This window comes from Heliangelus exortis, chromosome Z, assembly GCF_036169615.1.
Source record: "Heliangelus exortis chromosome Z, bHelExo1.hap1, whole genome shotgun sequence".
Taxonomy (NCBI): Eukaryota; Metazoa; Chordata; class Aves; order Apodiformes; family Trochilidae; genus Heliangelus; species Heliangelus exortis.
The window spans coordinates 56,581,556-56,608,234 of record NC_092454.1 but is presented as its reverse complement, the minus strand read 5'-3'; the positions used below and the strand labels follow the sequence as shown (position 1 = coordinate 56,608,234).

Here is a 26,679-nt window from a genome sequence, read left to right as displayed (position 1 = left end):
AATTATAGGAAGGGCGGTGGAACATAGGAAAGACTTCTGGCAATTTTCCATGCCAAAAATTCATTTTACAGTCTCTATTCCAAGTTTGATTGTTAGGCTCAGCCTTACACAGCCTCCAATTCCAGGCCACACATTTTTGCAGGTGTTAAAATCCAGATGAGAGACCAGGATGACAAAAAAGCTAGCATTTTAAAATATTCTTTATGGAGGCATTGAATCTAGACTATGATAGTGAGAAAAAAATTGTGAAATTATATTCAAAATATCAGCAGTGAGAGGAAGGTGGTTATCATATAATCCAGTCCAACTTTATTAAGAGGATTTTAATGTATTTTTAAGAGAAGTAAAGTAAATGTTTTTTCTTTAATATTTCAAGGAAGAGCCCTTCACTGCTAAGTATTTCTTGGTTTGGTTTGGTTTTTTATTTGGTTTGGTTGAATGGTTTTGGTTATTTTACTTTTTTTGGTTGGTTGGTTGGTTTGGTTTTAAGGTTTTTTGGGGGGTTATTTTATCTTTTTTTTAAATGTAATAAGGGTTGCCAATAAAGTGTGCTTCTAGTTAAGGTACTATGTTGTAAAAGTAAAGTTGGACAACAGTAAGTCTACTTGTATGTTGGATTTTAGTATTTTTTTATTCAGAAATAGACTTTAATTTCCCTAGTAAAACCAACCAAACTAACAAACAAAACTGCAGAAAGTAGCAAAACTGGTTTACATCTGAAGATATAGTCTGAAAAGATCTGTGAAGCAATTTTTGTGCTGTTTAAGGAAGACAAGGAAGAAGACATGTCTTGAAAGTTAAATTTAGGACATAAAAAGATTAATTCATGCAAATTTTTTAATCCCACAAAAATATTTCACATAAAAGTGAAAGCAAAGAGGAATACAAAATAGATATTTTGCTTGGTGCTGTTTCAGTGACATATGTTTCAGTGGCATGAGGCATGCTGTAAGGAGTAAGGGGAAGCTGATCTTTTCAGCCTGGTGGAATGCTACAGCTTACTTATCTGCCAAGAAAATATTTTGTTTCTTGATAAATGGTTGAACTGAAATAAATAAAATATTCCCTCATCTTTCCTTAAACAGTTCTTTAAACTTGACACCTTTCTGAGGAAAAAGAATGCAAGTATATACCAGCAGAACCTGGTTGTGGTACCACGTGATCTTGGATAAATTATCTAAATCTTTTCATTATCCACCTATAAAATGAGAATAAAATATATCAGGGAACTGCGGAAGCAGAATTGTCAATAGCAACATGTTTTTGTAATATGGAGTTCTAACCGTGCCTACTATTTTTCATTATGAAAAAGATTCATTCTGTACCTGAATAGCTCTGACACCTTCATAGTTTGAAGGTGCTTGAGGCTGAGTGTATCTTTTGTGGTAGACTTTGTCTTCAGTCCTCTCAATGATCCTGTGTAAAGCTAGAGCTGCCCTCCTGCAGGTCTGTGCTCTACACAAATAGTTTGTTGTGTGCTGAAAGTGGAGAACTTGATGTTTTCCTTTAGTTGAGGTTCTTTGGAAAAAAAAAAAAAGCCATAATTGGAAATTGCATGAATAATGAAAATATTTATGATAGTTATGAAGTTGTGTGCTTTTAAATTAATAAATAGGAGAGGCACTTTGTGCTGTCCGTGCTCTTCCCCTTTTTGGCAGGTTGCATGGTCAGGGATGTTCAGGAGGTATCCTTGTCTTACTTGCTAATGGAGCTGGGAGGCACATAGGTAATGGAGTAATGAAACACTACGGGGGACATGGTTACCTAGAACATGGAAGAGGTAGAAATACTGAGTATGTACTTTGCCTCAGTGTTTACTAGCAAGACTTTGCTTCAGAGGAGGGAAAGGTGGAGCAAGGAAAATATACTACTGGTGGGAGGGGATCAGAAACAGGGCTGCTGAGGTACCCTCAACATTTACCAGTCTGGGCATATATAAATCCATGGGCCCTTATGGGATGCACCCATGAGTGCTGAGGGAGCTCACAGGTATCATTGTCATCACTATCTTTGATAAATTATGGTGACTGTCAAAACTATCAGAAGATTTAAAGCAGATTGTCACCCTCATCTTCAGGAAGGGCAAGAAGGAGGAGCCAGGGAACTACAGGCCAGTAAGCCTCATCTCAATCTCACGTGAAGGACAAGAAAGTAAATAGTAGAAGTCAGCAAGGGGATGGGGGGAAGTTATGCTTAACCAACTTGATAAACTTCTGTGATGTGATGTGCAGTATGATAGATGAGGGGAAATCATTGGATGGTGTCTACCCAGGCTTCAGTGAGAACTTTAACACTGTCTTAGGCAAGATCTTCACAGGAAAGCTGTTTATATATGGGCTGGATGAGCAGGCAGTGAGGTGGATTGAAGACTGTCCCTGAGGGCCAACCAAAGGATAAATCAACAGGCTGGAGACGTGAGCTCACAGTAACCTCAAGTTACAGCACTGAAGTGCAAAGCCCTGCACCTGGGAGGAGCAACCACATGCACCAATATGTGCTGGGGGGCAGCCAGTTGGAAATCAGCGTGGCAGAAAAGGACTTGGGTTATCCTGCTGGACACCAGTTTCAACATGAGCCAGCGATATGGTCAATGGTATCCTGGGCTGCATTGGACAGAACATGTTCAGCAGGTCAAGGGAGATGATCTTTCCCCTCTACTCAACACTGGTGAGGCTTTGTCTGGAGTACTCTGTCTGGTGATGGGCTCCCCAGTAAAAATGGACATGCTGGAGATAGTCCAACAAAAGCCTACAAAAATTAGTAAGAGACTGGAGCATTTCACATGAGAAAAGGCTGAGAGATCTGGGTCTGTTGAGCCTGGAAAAGGAAGACTTACTAGGACAGCTTATCAATATATGACGATGATGCTCAGGGACAGGAAGAGGGGCAACAGGCACAAACTGAAATGCAGGAGGTGCCTTCTGGACATCAGGAAACACTTTTTCACGTGAGGATGACCAAGCACTGAAAACAGTTGCCCAGAGAAGTTGTGGAGTCTCCATTTTTAGAGATACTCAGAAGACCTGAACAAAGACCTCGGTAACAAGAGCATGGAGCTGAGAATGGAGTTTAGGTCAGGTGATTTCCAGAGGTCCTTTCCATCCTCAGCTGTGAAACACTCCAAAAAAAAAAAAAAAAAGAGACGTCATTAAAATCAATATGGTCAAGGAAACACTGACTAGCCTGTGTCTCTGCTTCTGTGATGGTGGCTTTGTATCACAGGATTATTTGAGTTAGAAGTGACCTCTAGAGATCATCTCATCCAACCCCTCTGCTCAAGCTGGTGCTAAGCATGAAACCCAAGTCATATAACAGGTAGCCACAAAATCTGTATGTTTTCACATTTGTTGTCTACATTGAGCCTTTTGGCACCTGATATTTAGAAGAAATCATCTCAGTGAGAACTGTGTCCCACTATTGGCAATGATCAATATGGTCTGGAGGGGTAGGACAGGTATACAAGTACTCCCATACACTGTTTCTGATCCTGGCCCTTCTGCTGTGTTATCCTGTGGGTTCTCATAAGTCCCTTTCTCTGAATCCAGTCTCTGGATGGGGTTAATAGTGCTTTCTTATCTTATAATTAATTTTGCAAATTAATTACTGAGTGTTTCAGAAGCACAATACTGATGAGCATCCTTGGAAAAACAATATAAATTATATGATCTAGACATAAAAGTGATCTTCCATTCACTATAGGGCTTAGACAGTCTAAACCTAGTTGCTGGATAAGTGACAATGAGGAGTGGAAATAGCCACCTTATGTTTCTGAGTAGTTTTGGTTGTGCTTGGCATGAGGTAATTATTCTTTTATAAAACATTAAAGTGAGATCTTGTCTGTTAGACTCTGTATCATTCAGTATAAGCAAATGAAAGTTGCCCTGCATAAATTCTCTAACATTTATTTTTAGATCTATTGAGTTAAATTTAATTCAATTTTTGTGAAGGGTCTGTGGAACCTCTGGAGGAAGACAGTATAAAATTACAGCTTAAAATATTACTACCTCTATGGCTGGCACTTCTGTCATCATTTCATCCCACATTTTATCAGAGCACTAGCTTAAAAGCTCAACAGAGTGTGAATACTGAGTTACATCTGCTGCCCTTATTATTTAAAACAAGTAGTATGGGATAGTAGTACTCTGCATAGAATAGCTTTGTGTAGCTACCAAAGTGCAGTTGCCGTCACTGATTTCTCAAATGAAAAATATAATGACAGTTTCAGAAGACCGCATTCTGGTATCAGGAGCATGGATGTCTCTCTAGAATAATTTAGCTGTTCTTCACTGAATTTCCCAGTTTCCACCAAAATTTAACTGAAATGAATAGTTCTTTGTTGACAGTGCTCAAATATACAATAATTTACATTGTTTAAATTGTAAGAATTTTTGCAAACACCACCGTAAGTTATGTCCAGAGAATAAGGCATGAAGATTTTCTAGTTTTCATGCTTTCTTCATTTTATTTTTATAAAAATATATTTGCATATATGTTAATGTTCAAGTTTCATTGTTGATTATGATAAAATTTAATATTTGCAGTAAAATTGTTACATATTAAAATAGTATTTGTTTGCTTTAAAAGTAAATATCTGTAATATATGCATACAGTCTGATTTGTGTAATTCATGTAAAATGAAAGGGGCTCATTTGAGTGAAGGTTTTGTGAGTTCTTGAGTTCAGGGTCTGGATTTGTGGCCTGTGGCCACAATGTGCAGAAATGTGCCCTGAGTGGTGTGCACTGCCTAAGGCTGATTCACCAAATGGAAGTGCAACGTTGGTTATCCACTGGTGCCCCAGAGCCTGACAGTGCAAAAAGCTTCTTGTATCAATGGGAAGTTTTGCTGTGAAATTTGGAGAATTACAGTTAGAGTTTCACCTTTGAATGCCCTGGTGAATTTCAGTGTGCAAAGGATAGGAAAGTAGATCTGATTGTCTGAATGTTAAAATAAGATTTAAAAAAAAAAAAAAAAAAGGTCCAGGTGTAGGATAGAATGGGATGTTGGTTTCACAATTTTGTGGAGAAAACAGGTCTTTCCCATTAAACAGGGTAGAGCATAGGCTTCACAAATGGTGGCTACACTTGACACATTGTGACCCTGGCAGAGAATTTTATTTAAATAGGAGTTTTCCCTTGAATTTATAATTAAAACTCACTTGAAGCAAAAAATTATCATGGGACTAAGTGCCGGATATGTATTTTGGCAGGCAAATGTAAATGAGGCAAGTTCTAAATTTCTTACTTAAAATGTAACATTTTAATGTTAGAAACTTAAGAGAGTAGCCTTTGGCATTAGTTCTTTCCCAGGACATTTCTAAAAGTAATCGAACAGGCAACTGTTGGACTACAAGGTGTTGAAATTCTAATAGATGATTATTGACTTTGGGTTGAGGAATGTAAATGAGAACAAAAAAGATGCAGGAAAGTTTTTGAAAAATGCCTTTTTTCCACCCTAACTATAATAATAATTAAAAAATAAAACAAAGCAAAACCCAGCATGACCTAACAGATGCTTTCAGGATTTGCAATATATTGAGCAAAGATATCTCAGATTACTTGCTTTATTGAAACAACAGTTATAAATGAAATGTGTTCTCCAGTGAAAAAAGCAGCTTAGGAAGATTTATGGGGATGGTATACTGATCAAATTAATTCCACATTTTTCTATGATCAGTGCCACTGTAGAAGATAAGGTCAATGAGGGTGTTGCATGGTATTAAGGAAACAAATCAAAGCCAGGAAATGAGTACTGTGTCACAAACTGCAATGTCAGATACTCTTATTTAATTGAACTGATTATTCTGAGAGAAAAGACTTATGAAGGATCACTGCCCCAGTGTTACAGGCCCCAGTGCTGCTGCCGTTGAAATGGTGAAAAAGGAGAGAAGTCAGTTTCCGATTTTAAATGAGAATGTAATGAATCGCATCTGCTTTTTTGAAGACCTTAACACAGAATTCCCCACCTCCCCCCAAACCAGTGCATGGTTTGGAAAGGCTGAGCTCTGCTATGCTTGATTTCATCCTAACATAAGTGCTGGAGCTTACATTAGCAGTGGTAGTTGCTGTGAGCCCTTTGCTGCTCTGCCTTACTTTGAGGCCAAGTATCTGGTTCCTTGTGGATGCCGTTACTAGAGTGTATTTTTTTTGGATTTTTACACAAGAACTAGGCTACCAAAAGAAGGCATCTTTTTTATTTCCGTAGTTCATGAACTTGAAAGAACCCTGCAGATGTTGAATATTCATTACCTTTGCCAAATGGCTTTAGAAGTTGTGAACACTTTTATGGCACAGTACTTTTCAAATTGTATGTGGAGTAAACTGGTTTTAAAGCAAAATACCATGCATACTGGTATCACTTCCTTCTGAAGTTGATTTGGAATTATATGTAACTGTTACTATCCTGAATGTTATGTTTAATCCTCTTAAAAATACATGTCTCTGATGTCTTGCTCAAGTAAGTACAAAGGCAGTGTGTACACTCACACACTTCTTCTCATGTGGTGTTTCTTTACTTGGTAAAGTTTTATATTGCTATGGAGTAGTTTCAGTTCACACAGGTACTGTATTCTTAGCCGCCATTAAGATGTCATAATGGTTGACTTTTCTTTTTTCTGTTTTCCATGTTGTCTTGACTTGTGGCTTTTCATATGTTACAAGGATTGGTAGGGAATGTGGAAATGCAGAGCAAGACATTATTAGTATTAAAATATTTAATTCCTTTCCATTAGACAATATTACTGAATAGCTGCACAAGGCTCTGCTCTTTCTCTGCTTACATGAGCAGTGTACTGACTGTGTCAAATAATTTAGGAGCTGGGTCAACTGACCTCCCAAAATGTCATTTAGCAATTGCCTCCTGAATTAAAGAAAAGGAGTAAGCACTAGTTTTAATGAGGGCTGCACTGTATTTCAGTTACTAGTATTTTCTGAAATAATGAAGTGAGCTGCAAATAATCCTGACATGAAATATCACAGCATTTTATGTCTTTCATTCAGTGTTCAAAGCAGCCATGACTTGATCTGACCACTGAACCACTTTGGTTCAGTCTCCAATCTAAGTTTAATGCAGGATTTACAGAAATGTTGAACAGCACTTGTACATGATTGATGCAGTGTTCTATATATTTTACAGTTCTGCATTATGAATTATTTGGTGTTTTAGTATTAAAAACAGATGATAACCTATAGCTTTAGTTTTATGTGTGCATAGGAGATGGATATATACCCATACATACTCTCCATATTTGTGACTGCTGAATCTCTATACTATAGTGAAGTATATTATTCCTTTCTGCCAGCAATCATGAGTCAGTGGAAAATAATGGGCGCAATGATTAGAAAAATTCACCTTCACAATTTGCTTGTATTCATCTCAAAGTTCAGATTGCAGATGTGTAACCATTCATTTTACAGTTCTCAGTGATGCATGTAAACCTCCCGAGGGGTCACATTTATGAACTTCCTGCATTGCCATTGGTATTTAAAGTAGAAGAGATAGCTAACATGAAATAAAATTTATTTTTGCCAAAGATTTTACTGATATGAGGTAGTTATAAAAAAATATTCAACACTCAATCTGATTTTGTTAGTTCAGCTGCTGTATTTTCACTTGTAAAGTCATAAATTCAATTTGCAGCGGGCATTTCCTAGTAATTGCAAATATTGCATATGCATTTTCTCCAAGGAGTCACACTTAGGAATAAAAGCAGCTTTTTTTTCCTAAAATCTTTCAGGAAGTAGAGAAAAGAGAGTGGTATCTTTTAATCTTACTGTGTTAAGCAAGCTTTCATGTTCAGATTTCATATTTCTAAAATAACTGAGGATTAATTGTCTATTCCTAATGTTTCTGCTCAGTCATAATTTTCCATGGAAATTTATGTCATACACAATCTCCTGATCTGTCTTTGAATGTATTATTTTAACCCAGGTTTGGTGTTAGTGTTAAATTACCTATACTCAAAATAAATGTATTTGAAGACTTCTTTGGGTAACTCTGCCTAAGAAAATATTTTTCAAGTGCAAAGGAGGTACAATGAACTAGTTACCAGTGGCACAATTTAAAACAGACTGCGAAATATATCAATGGCAGATTTCCAACTGTTGGGCATGTTCTGTTATATTACTGGTTGTTCCAGATTGTGCTTCTGGTCTAATCTGATCTCACTTATAACTTTATAGGATATGTATTTTTTTTTCTTGTTGGTTCAGTTGGTTTTGTTTTGCTCTGGTCAATTCATTGATGTTATATCCTGCATTTTTTTTTCACCATTTCAATAATCAAAGGAAAAAGTACTTTTATAGACCTTCTTAACAGAACTTTTTTTTCACATATGGCTGAGATCATGCAGTTTCAGATGCTGTTTTGATTATAGGGATAGTGCAGTGTGATTAATCATAAATTCAATCTTAGTAGAACTTCCATTAAAAAATACTGTAGTATCAGTCCCTTACCGTAATTTTGGCATTTGAAACAGTTTGGAATCCAAATTAAGAAAAGCATTCTTTTCCTTTCTTTTCCTTTTTTTTGTTTTGCTTTTCTGTTTTTTGTTTTAAAAACACCTTAAGATTAATTGCTGTGATGGGGGAGGAAGTAAAAATGATGTCTTAACTACAAGTACACTGTAATATAATTTTACCCGAGTGTATTTTAGGTGTCCAACTGCAATATGAAAAATGCAAGTTTCCCCAGGACCCACAGACACAAAAATACTTTTCCTGTAAATGAAAATTACAGCACTTGGAAAATTGCAGCACTTCCAAAATATTTTTAAAATATTTGCCAATTACAGTTGGCCAATTGCAAATGGGCCTCCTGAATGGCATTATAATAAATAACCTGCTTTGGGGAAAATTGCTTCCATACTGTTGAGAAAATGAAAAAATCACCAGTGGTGTACATACATCTCTGTAATTCTGCAGAGTGAACAGAGTCAGTATAATTCTTGCTTTGAAGACTCATTTTTCTGTTCAGTAAGAAAGAGATAGTAATCTTTTTATTACATCCCTCACTCACGCCCTGTGGAGCAGTCTAAGGTGTCCTGTGCTGACTGAGGGTAATGTGGAGCCAGCACAGATGATGCCAGGGTTGTTACATCATTCACTGGTGAAAGCTGGAGGGTAATCAGTGCTTGGTCTTTCCTAGACTCAAAAGGAGCTTTTTGGATCTCTGAAATGGATAGTGCACATGGCTTCTGGGTGCTAAACTATCTTCCCCTGAATTAAGTTTTGAAGATTGGCTGATCTGGCAGCTCTAGTTTTCAGGTGGGTAGGTCAGTCTCGGTTACATTAGCAGCAAATCCCATCTGGATGTTCAATGTAAATCTGAATTTTAGGTTCTGCAATATATTAGATAGATCATGATATTCTGTAGAATTCCTTGCTATATGCATTCTTCTTGCATACACAAATATACAGAAGTGTATTATCTGTCCTAGTGAGACTGGCAGCAGATTCTGAAAGATCTTACTTAGATCTGACTTAGATTTAATTTCCTTAGCATAAAATAACTGCTTAAAATGTTCGGCTACTTTTTTAGAGAATCTGAACAAGCCTTAATTAACTCACAGGCAGATGGAAAGCTGAGCCATCTTGCAGGGGAGAATCTCTTTTTGAAACTCTCCAATAAACCACTTACAAATTTCTTTGTGTGACTCTCCAGCACTTCCTAAGGCTCTGTATGAATTTCTGCAAATTGATGTAGAACCCAGGATTCCAGTCAGATTCAGAATTCACTTGCCCCTCAAATTTTGCTTTCTCTAATCATAATGTTGTTTCTAAGACAGCAAAGTTGCAAAGTTTGTATGTCTGAATAAGTGCCTATTGAGTGCATTATCTGTACTGAAGTTCACATAAGGTTTTACTATGATACTGTAACCATTTACAAAAAGGAACTGGTGGTGCTGGCATAAGGGATGTTTGTATTTTACGTCATACTGAATCACCAGTTAGCAGGCAACTCTGAAAACTGAAGACAATGGATATACTCTTTTTGTTGACCAGCCCAGGTTCTTCTGGAATTGTATGACATCGTCTCTCATCTCCTAAGAGCATTCTTCAGAGTTGCAACTGACTTCAGAGTAGTAAGAATATAGTTCTTAAAAGATAGATTTGCTGGATAGTGAGCAACCTAAGGTTGTATTCATCTGCAGCAGCTAAGTGCTGAACTGACATTGCAGTCAGTTCCCTTTCAGACTATACAGCTATGATAAAGATCAGTGAATCATCTGTATAATGGAAACACCATATGGACATCCTGGACCATGCAAAGATCCCAGTTTTGACAGTATTCCACAGTGCAAATTTTGGGATTGGCAACACTTTCTTCCATGTAGTAGAATATATGAACCAGGAAATCCTAGTTCCTCCCTAGTTTCCAGATGTAGTGCCTCTTTACCTTGCAACAACTATAAGAAAAAAGAATGGAGCTGGTTTAAAATGAATACTTTCTTAAGCAGTTGCAATCAATAATGGTATGTTCTGAACAGTATTAAAGCTGCCTTCTCTTCTTGGAACTGGGACAGATCCTACCTGGAATGTTGTTGCTTGTTTCCTGTATATGTGTATCGGAAAAGCAGGCAGTAAAAGAATTATTCCTTTGTTGGAAAAATAGAATAACAGTCTTACAACACTGCTTAGCCAATTGCTTTCATTCCCAATAAAGTGACTACACTTGTACCTTGGTCACATGCCAAGGCTGATGGTGTGCTTTATAGACGCAGAAAATTACGTTAATAAAACTACAAATTATAGGGCTACTACCCACAAGCACAAGCTTTCCTATGACAATATTGTTTACTTAAAACTAAACATTATAACATAGATGCTAAATTACTTGTGCAGATTTTAAACCATATCTAGCCAATCCATGTTTCTGCTTACGGATCAGTTGTGGATAACTAAATATTTGCTTGTGAAGCTAAGCTGCTGTCTGCCAAATGTTCTCAGTTTTGGTTTTTTTTTCCCTCAGCAAATAGATGTAATCCCAGTTTCTAATTTTATTCATTTATGCTCTCATAGAACTACCAGTGGAAATGTTGATTGTTAAAATTTTTAGTGAAAAAACAGAGGTGGTATTTGTGGTATTTGTCTATAGATTCTTTCAATAATCCCTGTCAACAGATTGTACTAAGTGCAACAGCTGTTCCTGATGGGCTCAACAGTTATTGCTGGAGAAGATTTCAAGAGTGCAGAAGAGTCTATCTCAGTGGAGGTGGGGGGACTGGAAATAAAGATGATAACTCAGTGGTAAGACCTCTGTCCAGCTCTTTTTTATGATAAGCAGCTCAGGCAGACAATTTCTGTATTTTAAATTACAGTCCCTTCCAGAGATCGTCCTAAGTTATAATGTCACAGAGTTTCACAGAATCACAGAATTATCAGAATTGGAAGGGACTTCTAGAGATCATCTTGTCCAAGTCTCCCACTAAACAATGTACCCAGAGTACATTAAACAGGATGGCATCCAGGTGAGTTTTGAATATCTCCAGAGAAGACGACTCCACAATCTGCTGGGCAGCCTGTTCCCATGCCTTGTCACCCTGATAGTAAAAAACCATTTTTCTTATGTTTAAATGGAACTTCCTGAGTTCCAGCTTGTGCCTGCTGCTCCCTGTCCTGTCACTGGGAACTACTGAGAGGAGCCTGCTTCCATCTTCCTTTCACCCACCCCTTAGATACTTGTAGACATTAACAAGGTCTCTCCCCTCAGCCTTCTCCAGCCTGAAGAGTCCCAGCTCTCTCAGCCTTGCCTCAGGAGAGAGATCATTGTTTCTCTGCTGGGCTCTCTCCAGTAGTTCCCTGTTTCTCTTGAACTGGGGACCCCAGAACTGGATGCACTATTCCAGCTGTGGCTTCACCAGGGCAGAGGAGAGGGGGAGAATGACCTCCCTCAACCTGCTGGCCACCCTCTTCTTTAGGCAACCTAAGATTTCATTGGCTTTCCTAGCACCAAGGGAACACTGCTGGCTTTTTCATGTGTGAAAGCTAGCATCTAGGAATCAGAATTGGATATTATTTAATAATTACCAGAGATCAGAACATCTGGTTTTGGAATGTTTTCTTGTTACTTTTAACAGAAATATAGTTGATGTGGAGCAAAAATTAAGCTATTGAGTGAAAAATTTACACTTGCATATCAGCAGATTTGAGCTTATCTGTGTTGGCCCATTCTGTTTTATCACCAGGCCCCTGATCATCTTTAGCTATTAAGCTTCCTAGTTCTTTTTGTCTAGTTCACTACGTGGTTTGATATCTTTATGAAAGACTTCTTGTTTAGTGAATTTGGAGTAGAATATGGAAAAAAATTTAAAATGTCGTCTTAAGAGTTTTGATAGGCTTATCCTTGTTAATATTTTTGGTTTTCCCTCACCTTTTGAAATTGAGAGGTAGTTGCCACAATTTTGGATTTGAAGCTGAAATGTGATTCACCATCTTCATATGCTTGAGGAAGAGGCACTAGACTGTTTCTCTCAGCTTCAAACATATACTTTTATCCAGCTCCGATTTTTTTTCTACTTTTGTCACCCATGTCCGTGTATTCTGGTGTTTTTCCAGACTACAAGGCTGCTTTTTGGCTCCTTCATTTCCTTTCCATGTGTCCTTAATTAACAGTGACACCCACAGAAGTAGCTGAAGTCTTTTAGGCAGAGCACTTAAAAGGTTGGGCTTTCAGAAATTCACATGTAATGGAAGAGGGGAGTCTGAATAGTTGTCTGGAGAGTACAGTCCTGGATGGAAAGTAACAGAAGTGCAAATGAAAAGTTTTTCTGTTTGTTTTAGTAATTTATAGTGGGAGTTAAACCCAAGAGATAGATTTAAACTTTAGCTGTAGGACATCTGTGGTCTGCTTTGCAACTGTAAGTAGCAAGTCATTGTGGCCAACTGACATCCAAAAAGTTAAAAATACTATTGCAGTTTTTGTATGTGGCAAAGGAAAACTCACTGGTTTAAAAATTAATGTTACCACCTCTGATATTTCAATATGTAGGGCATAGGTTATAAATTTCTGCATATTCATTAAAGGTGTGATTTTTAATTTCTTTCTCCTGCATTTCTGCAGCTATTCCTACCAATACAGAGTAAATGTAATTGAGAATAAAATACTGTTAAACCAGAGTGGAGTTTTAAATCCACTTTTTTTACAAATACAGTAAACTACCTCCTTTCCTTATCTGTGCTTTCTTTTAAACTCATAATTTAAACTTGCATATATTATACAAGTCAGTGTTGTTCCAGAGCATGGAAGACAATGAGGCATCCCTGGTTCAGCTGTCTGGTAAACAGTTATGGAAAATGGCAGTTTAGAGACCAGATGGATGATGCATGCTTTCTAAGACAACACACAATACTCCCGGCAGAGTTCTGACTGTTTCTGGTTTTGTTAAAAATAGATAATTACAGTAGGTGATACCGGATCACAGAGCTCTTTCAGGAAAACAACTCGTCTGATTTGGAATATGAACGAACAATGTTTAGAATAAAAATAAAATTTTTACATTTTTCTCAGTTGCATTCAGAATGTTTCCATGTCTTGTGTGGTCTCATTTTTTTAATTACACTTCCTTGTTTCGTTCAATAGGATGAAAACTCAGAAGAGAAGTAGAGAATAAAAATATCTGAGGAAATTATGCCATCTGTTTTAGATTGTAAAGGGCAATCTACATTTTTCAAGTGGTGAAGGTTTTTGAAAATTTCATCATTGCTAGTGTTCCCCATCCAAAAATCTGTGATTTTTATATTCTCTAATGGCTTATGGACGTGCATCTGAATGACAATTAGTAAGGGAGCTGTGTTGATGTTTGTGTTCTTTTTGACGTATCAGTCAATAGGAATAAAAATATTGTAAGATCAATTTCAAAACCTTTTTAGCAACCACATAAAAAATAACTGTATGGATTGCTCTAATAATTGTTCTGAAAGAGTAGTAGGAGCTTAATGGCTTGAATGTAATGAAATGCATTTATCAATAGACTGTGCTGGATAAACTGTGTTAGAAGTCTATAGTAGGAAACTGTCAGTGGGGTGTCTAGATGTAAACATTCATGGCCTCTTTTACAGACTGATAAAAGTGCAGAAATTATGACCATAGGGGAGGAAACAAATATTGCAGAATACCTGTAGCAAAAGGCAGACATTTGATATAAAATACAAGAGAAATGTCCTCTTCATTTATCTAGCAAGTTCCTTAAAAGGGCATGAAACAGTCTCTCATACATATGTTCTAGATTTTATAGAAGAGACTTGGTGAGAAATATTTTCAGAGCCTGCTGGGCTACAGTCAGGATTATGGCAATTTCCCATAAGAACATGTGTTTACCAGCTCCAGCTTCCTTTTGAAACATTGTGAAGTATTGCTTTCATGAATAGGTTTGTTGGTTTTGCTGTTTTGTGGTTTTTTTGTTTGGTTTTTTGCTTTTTTTATTTGTTTTGTTTTGTTTTCTTGTTTTATTTTTGTGGGTTTTTTGTTTGTTTGTTTCTTTGGGGTTTTTTTCCTGTTTGAACAGGCACAACAAACAGGATATCTTGGTCATAATGAGCAGCATAATGAACTGATAAATAAATACATCTTATTTGCAGCTTGTTTATACCATGATTATGCAAGCAATTATTGTGATAGGTGTTTCTATTTCTACACACCCTAAAAAGTCTGTAAACTGTTGTCTCTTTTTTGTTCTTTTCTGTGTTAAATACTGCAATATGTAAGAAGAACACTCGACTGAAAAAGCATTGAAAACATGCCAACCTCTAAAAATGTATATAAAATGCAAAATTAGGCTTCATCTCTTCCTGTAGTTTAGTTCTAAATGTCAGATATTCTGTATTGCTAGCATTCTGGTATTCAGTGTTTGAAATGTAACCTTCCTTTTATCTACTATCACATAAATTTATAAGTTAGCAAAATACTAGAAAATTAAAGCTTAGAGAAATAAGTAATTTTGGTATAACAGCCACCAATACTAGTCCATATATCTCTTCAGAGATCTACTTGGAAGAATCCCGTGGGAAAGAAGAGATTGAAAGCACTTGCTGATGTTTAAGGGTTATATCCAAGATCAAGAAAAGTCCATGTCACCAAGTAGGAAATCAAGCAAAGATGGAAGGAATCAGTCCTGCTGGGTGCATGGATGAGCCCAGGGTTTCTGACTGAATTCTGACATGAAATGTACAAGAGGTGGAAACAGATGCAAGTGATCCAGGAGCAGGATAGAATTGTCTGATCTGGTATAGATAGGATTAGGACAGCCGAGGGTTACCTGGAGTTAAGTCTGGCAAAGGATGTGAAAGTTAACAAGAAAGGATTCTACAAGTACACAGACAGCAAAAGGGAGACAAGGGAAAAGGACAAAAGACACAAAAGAGGCCACGGTACTCAGTGTTTGTGTCAGTCTTTACAGCTTTGACAGTCTGCAGGAATCCCAGGCACCTGAGGTTAGATGGAAGGTCTGGAACAAAAAAGGAGGAGGCTAGGTTTTAAATTTTGCTAGTAGATAATTTTAAATTGACATATTTCTTTTGTAAAAGAGATTTGAGAACTATTACTCTCTACATTAAGCAGATACACTTTGTCATTTTAGAGTCATGCTGTCACAAAATATTTAGTGAGAACACTTAACAAATATATTTTGAAAAGGATCTGTAACTGAAGATAACATGAGGTTAAGTACATATTTATAGAATAGTTTAAAAGAAGAAGCAGAAGCTTATTATCATTTAAAAACCCTTTTTAAGGAAGTGGAGGGAGCAGCCATCATGCCTAAATAGGGTCAGTGGCTGGCAGGAAGTAGTACTCCACAGCTGAGCTAAGTGGGATGAAAGCAACAGTGGGAATGAAGTAGAGCTACAGGGTATTTTTCACACTTGACTAGTTTAATGCGCTTTAACAAAAAAATGGCTGAGAAGAATGAACAGTGCATTGTTTCATTTTATCTTCCCTCAGAGGTAAAATGTCTTTTTTTTTATGCGGAAACTTACTAAATAAGGAATGAGTTTATAGAAATTAATGGTAAAGTTACTTTGTGGTCTCTGCGTGCGAGAAGTATAACTGTGTCACAGCAGAGAGGAAAGGATGCTGCTGCAGTGCATGCAGTCAGAAGATCTCACGTCTCTACATGGTACCTGGCTTAAAGCACTGCTTTTCTTACCAGCACAAGTTGGCAAGCAGGTAAGTGGCAGAGCCAGACAAGGTTCCTGTTCCAGTGGAAAATTTAAGATACTAAAAGCTGGAGTAAATCCCACCACCTGCCTTTCTTACAGTTTTGCTGTGGGTTGCTGGTGGCAACTGTGTGTTCCACTCCAAGTGTGCACAGAGCACCTGCAGTACTGCTGTGGCCATACTCTGGTCTTATTGTGAATAGATCATTACCAGCAGTGGCATTACAGAAATAATCAAAGAGTATGTATTCTTTCTGTGTGTTCTAGTGAGGTTTCTCTCTTATGAGGTTTCTCTTCTACTTATGCATTTATGTACATATGTAATTTACAGAGGAGAATTGATTTGGTTTTGATCTAAGTCTCAGTCAGCCTTAAAGCCCAGAGAAAAGCTTAGCTGGTGTGAAATAAGTGAAACGGTTGCCATGTAAGCATATTAATATTGCAGGACTGTAGGATATTTCATAATAAGATAAAATAGCCTTGTAGTAATTCAAAAGGAATAAAACCATAAATTAATCTAATACAGCCAATGAAATCTCTTTCAACATAATTTGGCCTTTTATTTGTTTTGATCCTGTCATTAAAATTAAGCAGCCAGCGCATTAGCTTTTGTGCAGTGCTTGAATCATGCAAGCTGTTTCAGTTTTAAAAAACAGCTATTAATTTCCAGCTCTGAAGGTTTTTTCCCCTCAAGGATAATTGAAACAAACAAGTTTATTTTTCTAGGCCTGATTCCAGAATGCTCAAGTGTATATATTCTGTCACAATGCTTGGAGCCCAGTTTTCTTTATGCTCAAATCTTCAAGGAAATGTAAAACCATGGGGGGGAAAGGAGAGTTTTGTTTTGAGAAATCTGGGGTGGCTTATAGCAAGTAGATGTCATTCAAGATGTATTAGAGTAAAAACAGCTCTTCAGCTAGTCAGATCACTCAGTAGCCTGAATATTGATTTTGATTTTGTGTTGTTAGGATGGGTATTTTCTTTTGGAAATGAAGAAGTAGAATCACTCTTCTAATATTAAACATTTTTGTTATTTATGAGAGCACTAAATGGAGTAGTATTTAGAAAAGCAAGAATGAAGTGACTCCTAACAGCCAAATGGACACTCCATGCCCTAAGATAGGCAATGTCTTAGTCTCAGGGATAGTAATGGCAAAGCTTGCTTGTACATTACTGGAGCTTGGATGTCATCCTTGAAGTAACGTTTTGGTTTGGCAGTAAATTATGTGGAGCACTATTCAGAGTGCTATGAGGAGCTGTGTCTTAATAAGCATGCTTCATCTTCAGTTTGTGCAACCTGATATACGTCTTACTGACTACATAGTGTCAGTCACTGTCACTGTTAAAAATATTGATGGTAAAGTGTCTCAAGTTGTGATAAATTTAACCTTGCAATTTGTGGGGGTTAAAGACAGGAGTAGGTGAACTGTACACTATCAATGACCTCCACATGACTTCCTTAGGGCTGCTTTATAGTCAAGCAGTATGGATGACTACGTGATCCTGAGGTCTAGGTAGATGACTAGGAGAAGTTTGACTTCTTCAGTCAGAAAAAAAATACATTAGTTCTTATCTAAAACCAGTGATAAATATGCATTGACTTAATTGGGAACAAAACTGCAGACCTGACCTACTTAACAGGGAAGGCTGCTGCCTCCCTGGGACCAGGATAAAGGATGACATAAGTAAACTTCCCACCCTGGTGAGGCCTTCAGATTGCTACCCACTTTTGATCTTACTGGTGGATAGCAGTGAGGTGGTATAAAGAACAACAAAAGTGACCAAGAGAGATTTCGGGGCTCAGGGGCAATTGGTTAAGGGATCAGGTGTGCGAATTATATTCTCCTCCATCCCTCTAATGACAGCGATGGATGAGGGAACTAACAGGAAAAGCTGACAGGTTAGTTCATGGGTCAGGGACTGGTGTCATTGGCAGGGCTTTGGGTTCTTTGACAATGGATAGGTATATACATCACTGAGCCTGCTGGCAAGCTATGGTGTAGCACCTGTCTCAGCATGGGAAGAGGATCTGCTCACAGGAGTTAGCAGCTCACATTGAGAGGTCTTTAAACTTATCACTTGGGAGAACTCTAGGGATGTTGTCATAGGATGTAGGAAGGCAAGAAGAAAAGCTAAAGCCCTCTTAGAACGCAAACTGACAAATAAAAGGAAACAAGAAGAGCTTCTTCAAATATATCAGTGGCAAAAATGTGGGCCCACTGCTGAGTGGGGCAGGAGCCCTTATCACAGAGGATGCAGAGAAGGCAAAGTTGCTAAATACCTTCTGTGCACTTCTGCCCTTGTGCACTCCAAACCCTGGATATGAGAAAAAGCCCGAAGGAGGGAGGACTCTCCACTGGGTCAACGAAGACTGAGTTAGAGATCAGTTATGCAAACTGAATATACACAAGTCCATGGGCCCTGATGGGATGCACCCAAGAGTGTAGAGAGAGCTGCCTGATGTTATTGTCCTACCACTCTATCATTTTTGAGAGATCATGGCTAACAGGAAGGAGGAAAGCCAGTGTCACTCCAGTCTTCAAAAAGGGCAAAGAAGATCCAGGCAATTACAGACCAGTCAGCTTCCATCCCTGGAAAAATGATGGACTGGCTCATTCTGGAGCTCATATCTCAGCACACATAAGAAGGTTATTAGGAATAGTCAACATTGATTTACCAAGCAGAAATCATGCATGACTAATCTGATAGCCTTCTATGATGTTGTGACTGAATGGGTAGATGCAGGGAGAACACTGGATGTAGTCTACCTTGACCTTAGTAAGGCTTTTGACACAGTCTCCCATAATATCCTTGTGAGCAAGCTCAGGAAATGTGGAGTGGAAGAATCTGCAGTAAGATGGATTAAGCACTGGCTACACAATAGAGCCCAAAGAGTGGTGATCAATGGTGCAGAGTCCAGCTGGAGACCTGTGACTAGTGGAGCTCCCCAGGGATCCGTGCTGGGTCCAGTCCTGTTCAACATCTTTATCAATGACCTTGATGATGGGACAGAGTGTCTTCTCAGCAAGTTTGCTGATGACACAAAGCCATCTGGAATATTGTGTCCAGTTCTGGGCCCCTCAGTTAAAGAAGCACAAGGAACTGCTTGAGAGAATCCAGTGCAGAGCCTCCAAGATGATGAAGGAAGTGGAACATCTGCCTCATGAGGAAAGGCTGAGGCAGGTTGGTCTCTTCAGCTTGGAGAAGCAGAGAATGAGGGATGACCTCATTAATGTCTGTAGATATGTAAAGGGTGAGTGCCAGGAGGATGGAGCCAGGCTCTTCTCAGTGTTACCCAATGATAGGAAAAGTGTCAATGAATACAAGCTTGAACATAGGAGGTTGTCCATAAATATAAGGAAAAACTTTTTCACTCTGAGGGTGACAGAGCATTGGAGCAGGCTGCCCAGGTTGTGGAGTCTCCTTCTCTGGAGACACTCAGAACATTCCTGTGTGACCTGCTCTGGCAGGTGCTGTTGGACTAGGTGATCTTTTGAGGTCCCTTCCAACCCCTCTTCTTGGATGTGGGTGGGTTGTTTCTACATGACTTGAATGTAGATTTTTTCTGGATTTAAATTTTAAAAATAGCATCTTTTGGTCTTGGAAAACTGTTGTGTTTTGTGGCATTCCTTCTTGCTGTCTTATCACTTCAGCTTGCATATTGATGGTACTTGTGTGGTGATTAAAAGCAGTGCTTTTATTTTGACTTGCTTTAGACGTATTATACTATTATGAATTGCTGCTGTGAACTTTTAAACTCAGAAAAACTTCTAAATATATGTGGTAAGGGATAAGGTAATCCTGGTCTCAGAATTCATTCCTTCACTGAAATAAATCATACTGTTTTTCAGGCTCATTGTTAGCTTATTTTTTTAACAAAAAATTGGTACTTGAATTTCATGTTTACTCCTTAAAATCTCTGCCCTGCTATTGAGCCTTCACGTTATGTTATTATATTTTAAATTTGACTGGAGAGGTAATTTCCTTTGCATTATATATTTTTCTTGGCTTATATAGATGGAAGTAAATAAAACACACTAACACAAGAGACACTGAGCATGACAAGTAATAGAAAAAATGTTATTTCCTGTGGTGCGATGAAACACTTTCGGATCCCTAGAAGGTAACAATAGTCGGTTGCACAATACAATAATCGGTTGCACAATACTCTTGAGACTGCATTACAATATCACAATCCCTGATATGACTTAAAAGTGTCAATGTAGTCTAACCATATGTCAAGTTGTCTTTTTTTTGGGTTTTTTTTTTGGTTTTTTTTTTTTGGTTTTTTTTTTTTAATACTTGAAGATAAAGTGGTACACTTGAATAGGAAATGAACCTTCATTTGAGGTATGGTGTTGCTCTTAATGTCCTGGAAATCATGTGCTTGAATATTTATTGATTATATCCAAATAATTTCATTACTAGATACATAAATATGAATGAGTGGGTGAAGTCTTCTGAGAATGCATATATATGTAATATTAAATTTAAAAAATGTTCATGACTAGATGATAATTTTAAGCCCCTTCCAACTGATATATTCTATTCTTGTACCATGGAGCTCTGTTAATAGGCAAGGACACAGGGCATGCAGCAAAACAAATGTAGGATGACTGCACAGTACACATCTCAAAGAACATGTGGTCTTTAATACAAGATACCAGCCAGGCACCAGGGAGCATAAGAAGCAGTAAGAGGAGTGATAGCTGGAGAGGTGGTGGACTTAGCCAAGACTAGTTCTGCTGGGACCCTATGGCCAAGCTTTGTTGCTTTCATTCAATAGTGCATCTCCCATTTTCCCTAATAACGACCATGTTCTTGACCATACTGTACTGCTTTCCTTATACTGTGTAGCAAACTGAGTTATAAGGACAACTTTTTTCATAGAACTTCACTGTTACAGTGCAATATGACAATGAGAGGAGTGAATTCAAAGTTCTGGGCATTTTCTACTGCTGACGAATGATGTGCCTTCCTGAACTGTAGATTCCAATCACATGCTGTGCTTTTCACAGCATGCAAAATAGATTTAATGTAATATAACATTGTACTGTTTTAATTCTTTGAAAGTGGAGAAACTTGATTTTATGCTCTTGGTATTTCTTGATTCAGGTGCTTACAAGATTTCAAGCATTACTTGAAACACATTCTGTGTGCTTAAAATTAAAGATTTCCTTTCTGCCCATGAATCTTGTTCATCTTGAGCTACTGTAGCCTCTGATGCTTAGGACAGGGCAATGTATGTATTTTGTTATTTCTGACATATAATTACAAAATGTAACCTTATCCCCTAATTACAAAGCAGTCTTCATGGCATTACCTCATTTAAAGTCTAAATTTTAGTATTAACTGTGCTTAAGGAAACAGCCTTTTGCCAACCGCTATGGAAGTATTTACATCTGATTTACTTTACATTTGATTGAAAGTTTAAGAAATCTCAAAATATTTTGATATAGTAATCTGAGATGTGGAAAATAAAATCTCGTGTGCATTTAACTGGATTTCTGAGAGTGATGACTGAAGTAGACATTTAATTTGCAGCAGATATTTGAATTGTTGTTTTTTCTTATTATTGCTGTATCTATACGTAATCATAATAATTAATTTTTAATTAGTTGTTTTGTTTTGGCTCAATAAGGGACTTTTCCCTTGTGCTCCCTCTTGGATTTAGTTTTTCCAATGCAGCACCGACACTGTTTTTGGCAGGAGGTACTGGGTCAGATTCCGTACCGAAGCTACTGAATTTGCTATAGAACAAGAAACTGAACCTGATGCTTGCTTCCTTGCTGCTTCCTGTGCCAGTCTCTTCATTCTCTCAGTTAATTTAGAGACAGCAAATTCCCAGCTGTATGGACTTCTTCTTGCCTGATGTGCATTAGTGTGGATAAGGCAATGGCCATTGGCTTCGCAGTAAAGAGTCGGTGGCAGGATTGGCTTTTAAAGCATTTTTGCCAGTCTCACAGTGAGACTTCTTCATCCTCAAAAGTCACACCAGCCCCTTGGGATTGCTGGTGCTGTGTCTGTTTTTTCCGGCTATGCGAAGACAAATCCAAGGCTTGATCTAGCATAAAAAAGAAACCTGTATACAAACATTTCACTTATGCTGTCAGCCTAGACTGGAGTTTTAGTGCTTTCAGAATAGATACGGATCTAGAAATAGATATCTAGTACTTCAAATCTTTATTAATATTCTTTAAATAGGAATTGCTTTCTTTGGCCCTTTCTCTTCCTTATTTACCTCACTGTATGGAGCATTATCTGTGACAGGATTTCAGTTTTGTCAACTGGTTCTAGCAAAGGACAACAGTAGAGGAAATGTGTTTTGGAAAAATAATGATTGTGGCTGTTATTTGTAATGGAGAAGGATGATCGTGTTTTTGGGTTTTTTTTAATGTGTTTTACAACCTAATCACTGTTTAGTATCTGTTGCAATGCAACACATAAAATACGTTATTATACCAGTACTGGTAATAACAGATTTCTGGATGATTTCTCCTAGTGAAACAGTTTAATGAAACTATATATTAAAAAGCTTTTTTTTTTTTCAATACCTGTGGGAAATGTTTATGCAGTTTTCTTCAGAATTCTCAGCTGTGAATTCTGGGAGCAGAAAGGAATTTCTTTTACCTGTATATTATGTATATATGTGTGTATGTCTTGGCCCTTTTTTTGGGTTATAATTTTGTGTAATATTCAATGACCATCTTTCAAAATCTACTTAGGAAATTTGATCAGTTAAATGTCAAACATTTCTGCTGGGTGGTTAAGGGCAGTCAACTGTGTGAATCCTACAAATACATTGTTCATTTGATGTCATTGATTGCAGTTGAACTTTCAGTTGCAATTTTTTTTTACTTTGAATTTGACCAAATTAAAATTTGACCAAGCTTATGATTTGCTCGTGAATCAGCAGATTGTTTGTATTTCTGATAATGGACTGGGTTCAGCCATTGCAAAGGTCTCAAAATTGCTGCAGCTCTTGAGTACTGTCCTTACAATATGGTTTGCATATGCACGGTGTACTTTTGCTTTGTTAAATTGTATCAAAACAGTGCACCTCTTGAATGTCACAGGAAATCTTACTTGGTCATAGTATTTGTCCTATTGTTGTATGGTTTTGCCTTGTCAAAAAAAAAAACAAAACAAAAAAAAGTGAAAATCTTTTATCAAATAGAATGCATGAGTTTCTTGTCCTGTTTTTACATATAAGTGAACAATTTCTGGAAGGACTGAGTGATACTGAATCAAGTTCCCCTTGGAATTCAAGGGGAATTAGCTATTCCCCTTAGCTATTATCCCTAAAAATTAAAATGGCTTCTTCATGGTATGCAGAGTAGAGATGACAAATCATATTTGCCTTTCAAGATTAAGTTCTGAAAGACTTTACAAGTTAAATGTTTTCAGTAATATAGCAACTATGTTAAACCCTTTCTGTGAGGTTTTGACTCTCTAGTAGACAATCCATTTCTCTTTTCTTAAATAGGTCTTTACTACAGTGCTGACTCACCCAAAATGTCCATAGAAGAATAATGGAAGCCCCTGAATACCTTGATTTGGATGAAATAGACTTTAGTGATGATATATCGGTAAGTACAAGCCTTACTTTATTTTGCTCAAGTTGAGAAAATCTTAGCTATCTCACGTCTGATTTAACAAATAACGGTGTTAAAAGCCATGCTCTTTTCTACCTTGTGTATAGTAGTGCTTAAATAGGTTAAGTATAGAATAAAATAAGGGGTATTTGTAAGAGAAATATCTTAAAAACTTGTGAGGAAAACTTTAGTCCTCTTCTTCATGAAGAAAAAGTAACTTGCAAATCAAATTAATGAATGAGTTTTATTTCCAGGTTGTTATCTAGCCTGTTGTCTTGAGTGAGTTACATGCTCTGTAACACTAGCCTTTAACACCAAAATGTTTATCCTTTTTAAAATGTAATGTATTTCAGTTGTAAAAAAAAAAATACCTTGTCTTTGTCATCTTTGAGCTGATCCTTTTTCACTTCTCCTTTGTTAGTCTGTCCTTTCCACCAGCAGCCATTTCCAAATACAGCAAGATTTTATCAGGTGTGATGTATGACATGCTACAAAAAGATGCAGAAAAAGTTGCAGGAACTCATAGAGAGCACTGATCCTTACTTAATATCACAACTAAAAAAATGCTGCTTATCTACACTGTTAGTGGTTCTTATAGTAAGCAGTGATGTAGTATAGTCTCTTATTCATAATAATACTCCTATTGCTACTGTTTTTACTATTTTGTAATAGAGTTGCTAATTCATTGAATGCCTGATTAACAGTGGACTTGGATACATAAATTAAATCCTCTCTAAGAAAATGGTTAATTCAGTTTTCAGCTCAAAATAAATGTGCAGCCATCTCCTTCCACTTTTTTTCATAATTTTATAGTGTTTTGTTTTGTTTTGCTTTTCACAAAGGCCTTGGTTTTCCTTTTAGCATTTGGGACTCTTGATTCATTTTAAAGCATTCCAGATGCTTTATTTGCAGACAGATTCCTTTTGGAGAGGATTTTATTTTTACCTATTGTAAAGTTGAACTTTTATTAAAGAGGTGTATGGCAAATGTCCAAAATATTGTAAGACAGTGAGCCAGTCTTGAAGGAATACCTTATTCTGGGCAACTTTCTTTTTATTACTGTTATATTCTAGATCATGTCCTAGTATCTGTTTCTATACTCAGTTTTGTAAAACTGATGTAATAGATGTAACCTCTCCATGTCTCTCCCATTGTGGCTGTTGTTGCATACTGGTGGGTTAGGTTACTCACTTTTCCACTGAGCAATTCAGGCTGCCTGTTTTAATAGACTGTTCTTTCATTGGATGCTGAACCTTGAATAAAAAAACACAGGTTATAGAGGTAGCAGCTTTACTCCCTGCTTTAGCAGGTAGGAGAAAAAAAAAATTGTTGCTAGAATCTAGATTAATGAGAGAACTCATGGTGATTCTAGTGCTCTACTCATACCTAATCATATACAGTTTAGAGGTACCTAACTTCACAGTTTATCATTAACTGCCCTGGAAAGAGCAGCTGCACAGCATCAGTGTTAGCAATTTATATTGTTCCTGTTAGCCCTCCGTTTCTAATCCAGTGCAGCAAAGTACAGGCTGAAAATAACAGCAGCAAGAAGGCTGTTAAAATGATGCACTTAGAAATGTACCTGAACTAGAAAGTCACTATGTATAGTTCAGACTCTTTTAGTTTATTTCAGCTAAAATGACCAAAATGAGAAAATAGACAGAAATTTGCTTTAAGGGGTGCTAAAATTTTCAGGAATTGTTTTAAAGGGCAAATAGATATGTAAATGGTGTTGGTTTCTTTTTGTTGTTGTTGTTGGCTACCTTACATTTGTATGTAGGAAAACAAAACTCTACATTTCTACAAAATCATAGTGTAATGTGATGGTTTTGATTGGAAGAGACCTTCAAAGGTTATCTTGTTCCAACTCCCCTGTCACAGACAGGGACACCTCTCCCTGGACGGGTTGCTCCAAGCCCCCTTGTGGTGTATTGACCTTGGCAAGCAACTAGATATCCAGCAAGCCACTCTATTACTCCCCCTCCATCAACAAAACGGGGAGAAAAATATAAGAAAAACCTTGTCAGTCAATATAAGGACATGGAGATCACTAATCGATTACCATTATGAGCAAAACAGACTAGAGGTGGAGATACTAATTTAATTTATTGCCAGTCAAACAATGTAGGGTAATGAGGAATGTGAACAAATCTAAAAACACCTTTCCCTTATCCCTCCCTTCTTCCACATTCAGCTTTACTCTGGACTTCTCTACCTCCTCCTTGCCTTGATCAGCACAGGTAGATTGGGGGAATGGAGGTTGTGGTCAGTTGATAGGCTTCATCTCTACCATTCCTTCCTCTTTACACTGTTTTCTTGCTCCAGTGTGAGGTCCTTCACAAACTGCCCCACATTGGGTCCTTTGCAAGGGCTGCAGTCAGGAACAAATTGTTTCATCATGGGTCCCCCATGGGGCACAGATCCTGCCAGGAAACCTACTCCTGCATGGGCTTCTCTCCACAGGCCATAGCTCCTGCCAGGGAATCTACTCCTGCATGGGCTTCTCTCCACAGGCCACACCTCCTTCCAGGGGCCTACTCCATTGTAGGCTTTCCAGAGGCTAAAGGTTCCTTCAGGGAACACCAGTGTGCTCCAGCATAAGGTGTTTTGTGGGTGCATACCTGCTCCACCATGGTCTTCTCCATGGTCTGCAGGGGAATCTCTGCTCCAGTGCCTGGAGAATCATCTTCCCCTTCTTCTTCGCTGATCTGGGTGTCTGCACAGTTGTTTCTCTCACATTTTCTCACTCCTCTCTCAGAAATGTTGTTGCACAGTGTTTTTTACTGCTTCTTAAAAATGTTATCTTGGAAGTGCTATCTGCTTTGCTTGGGGTCCATCTTGGAGCCATTTGGAACTGGCTCTTTCCCACATGGGGGCATCTGCTGGTGTCTGCTTCCTGAAGCCATTTCTTCATCCCTCTCTGCTAGTTTGCCAT

The 26,679-nt window shown here is 37.7% G+C and overlaps 1 protein-coding gene across 8 annotated transcripts in view; it reads left to right on the top strand.

The window, feature by feature from the left end:
- SNCAIP (synuclein alpha interacting protein) overlaps positions 1–26,679 on the top strand; it is an 87,824-nt gene that overhangs the window by 8,637 nt on the left and 52,508 nt on the right. For 7 of the 8 annotated variants that reach the window (XM_071730460.1, XM_071730453.1, XM_071730459.1 and 4 more), the window contains one exon: positions 23,636–23,738. In XM_071730460.1, the coding sequence (XP_071586561.1) occupies positions 23,682–23,738 (57 nt within the window). In that variant the 5' untranslated portion in view covers positions 23,636–23,681. Of the gene's footprint in view, positions 1–11,147; positions 11,245–23,635; positions 23,739–26,679 lie in introns of those variants that run through there. The other variant, XM_071730456.1, reaches the window with a different exon arrangement.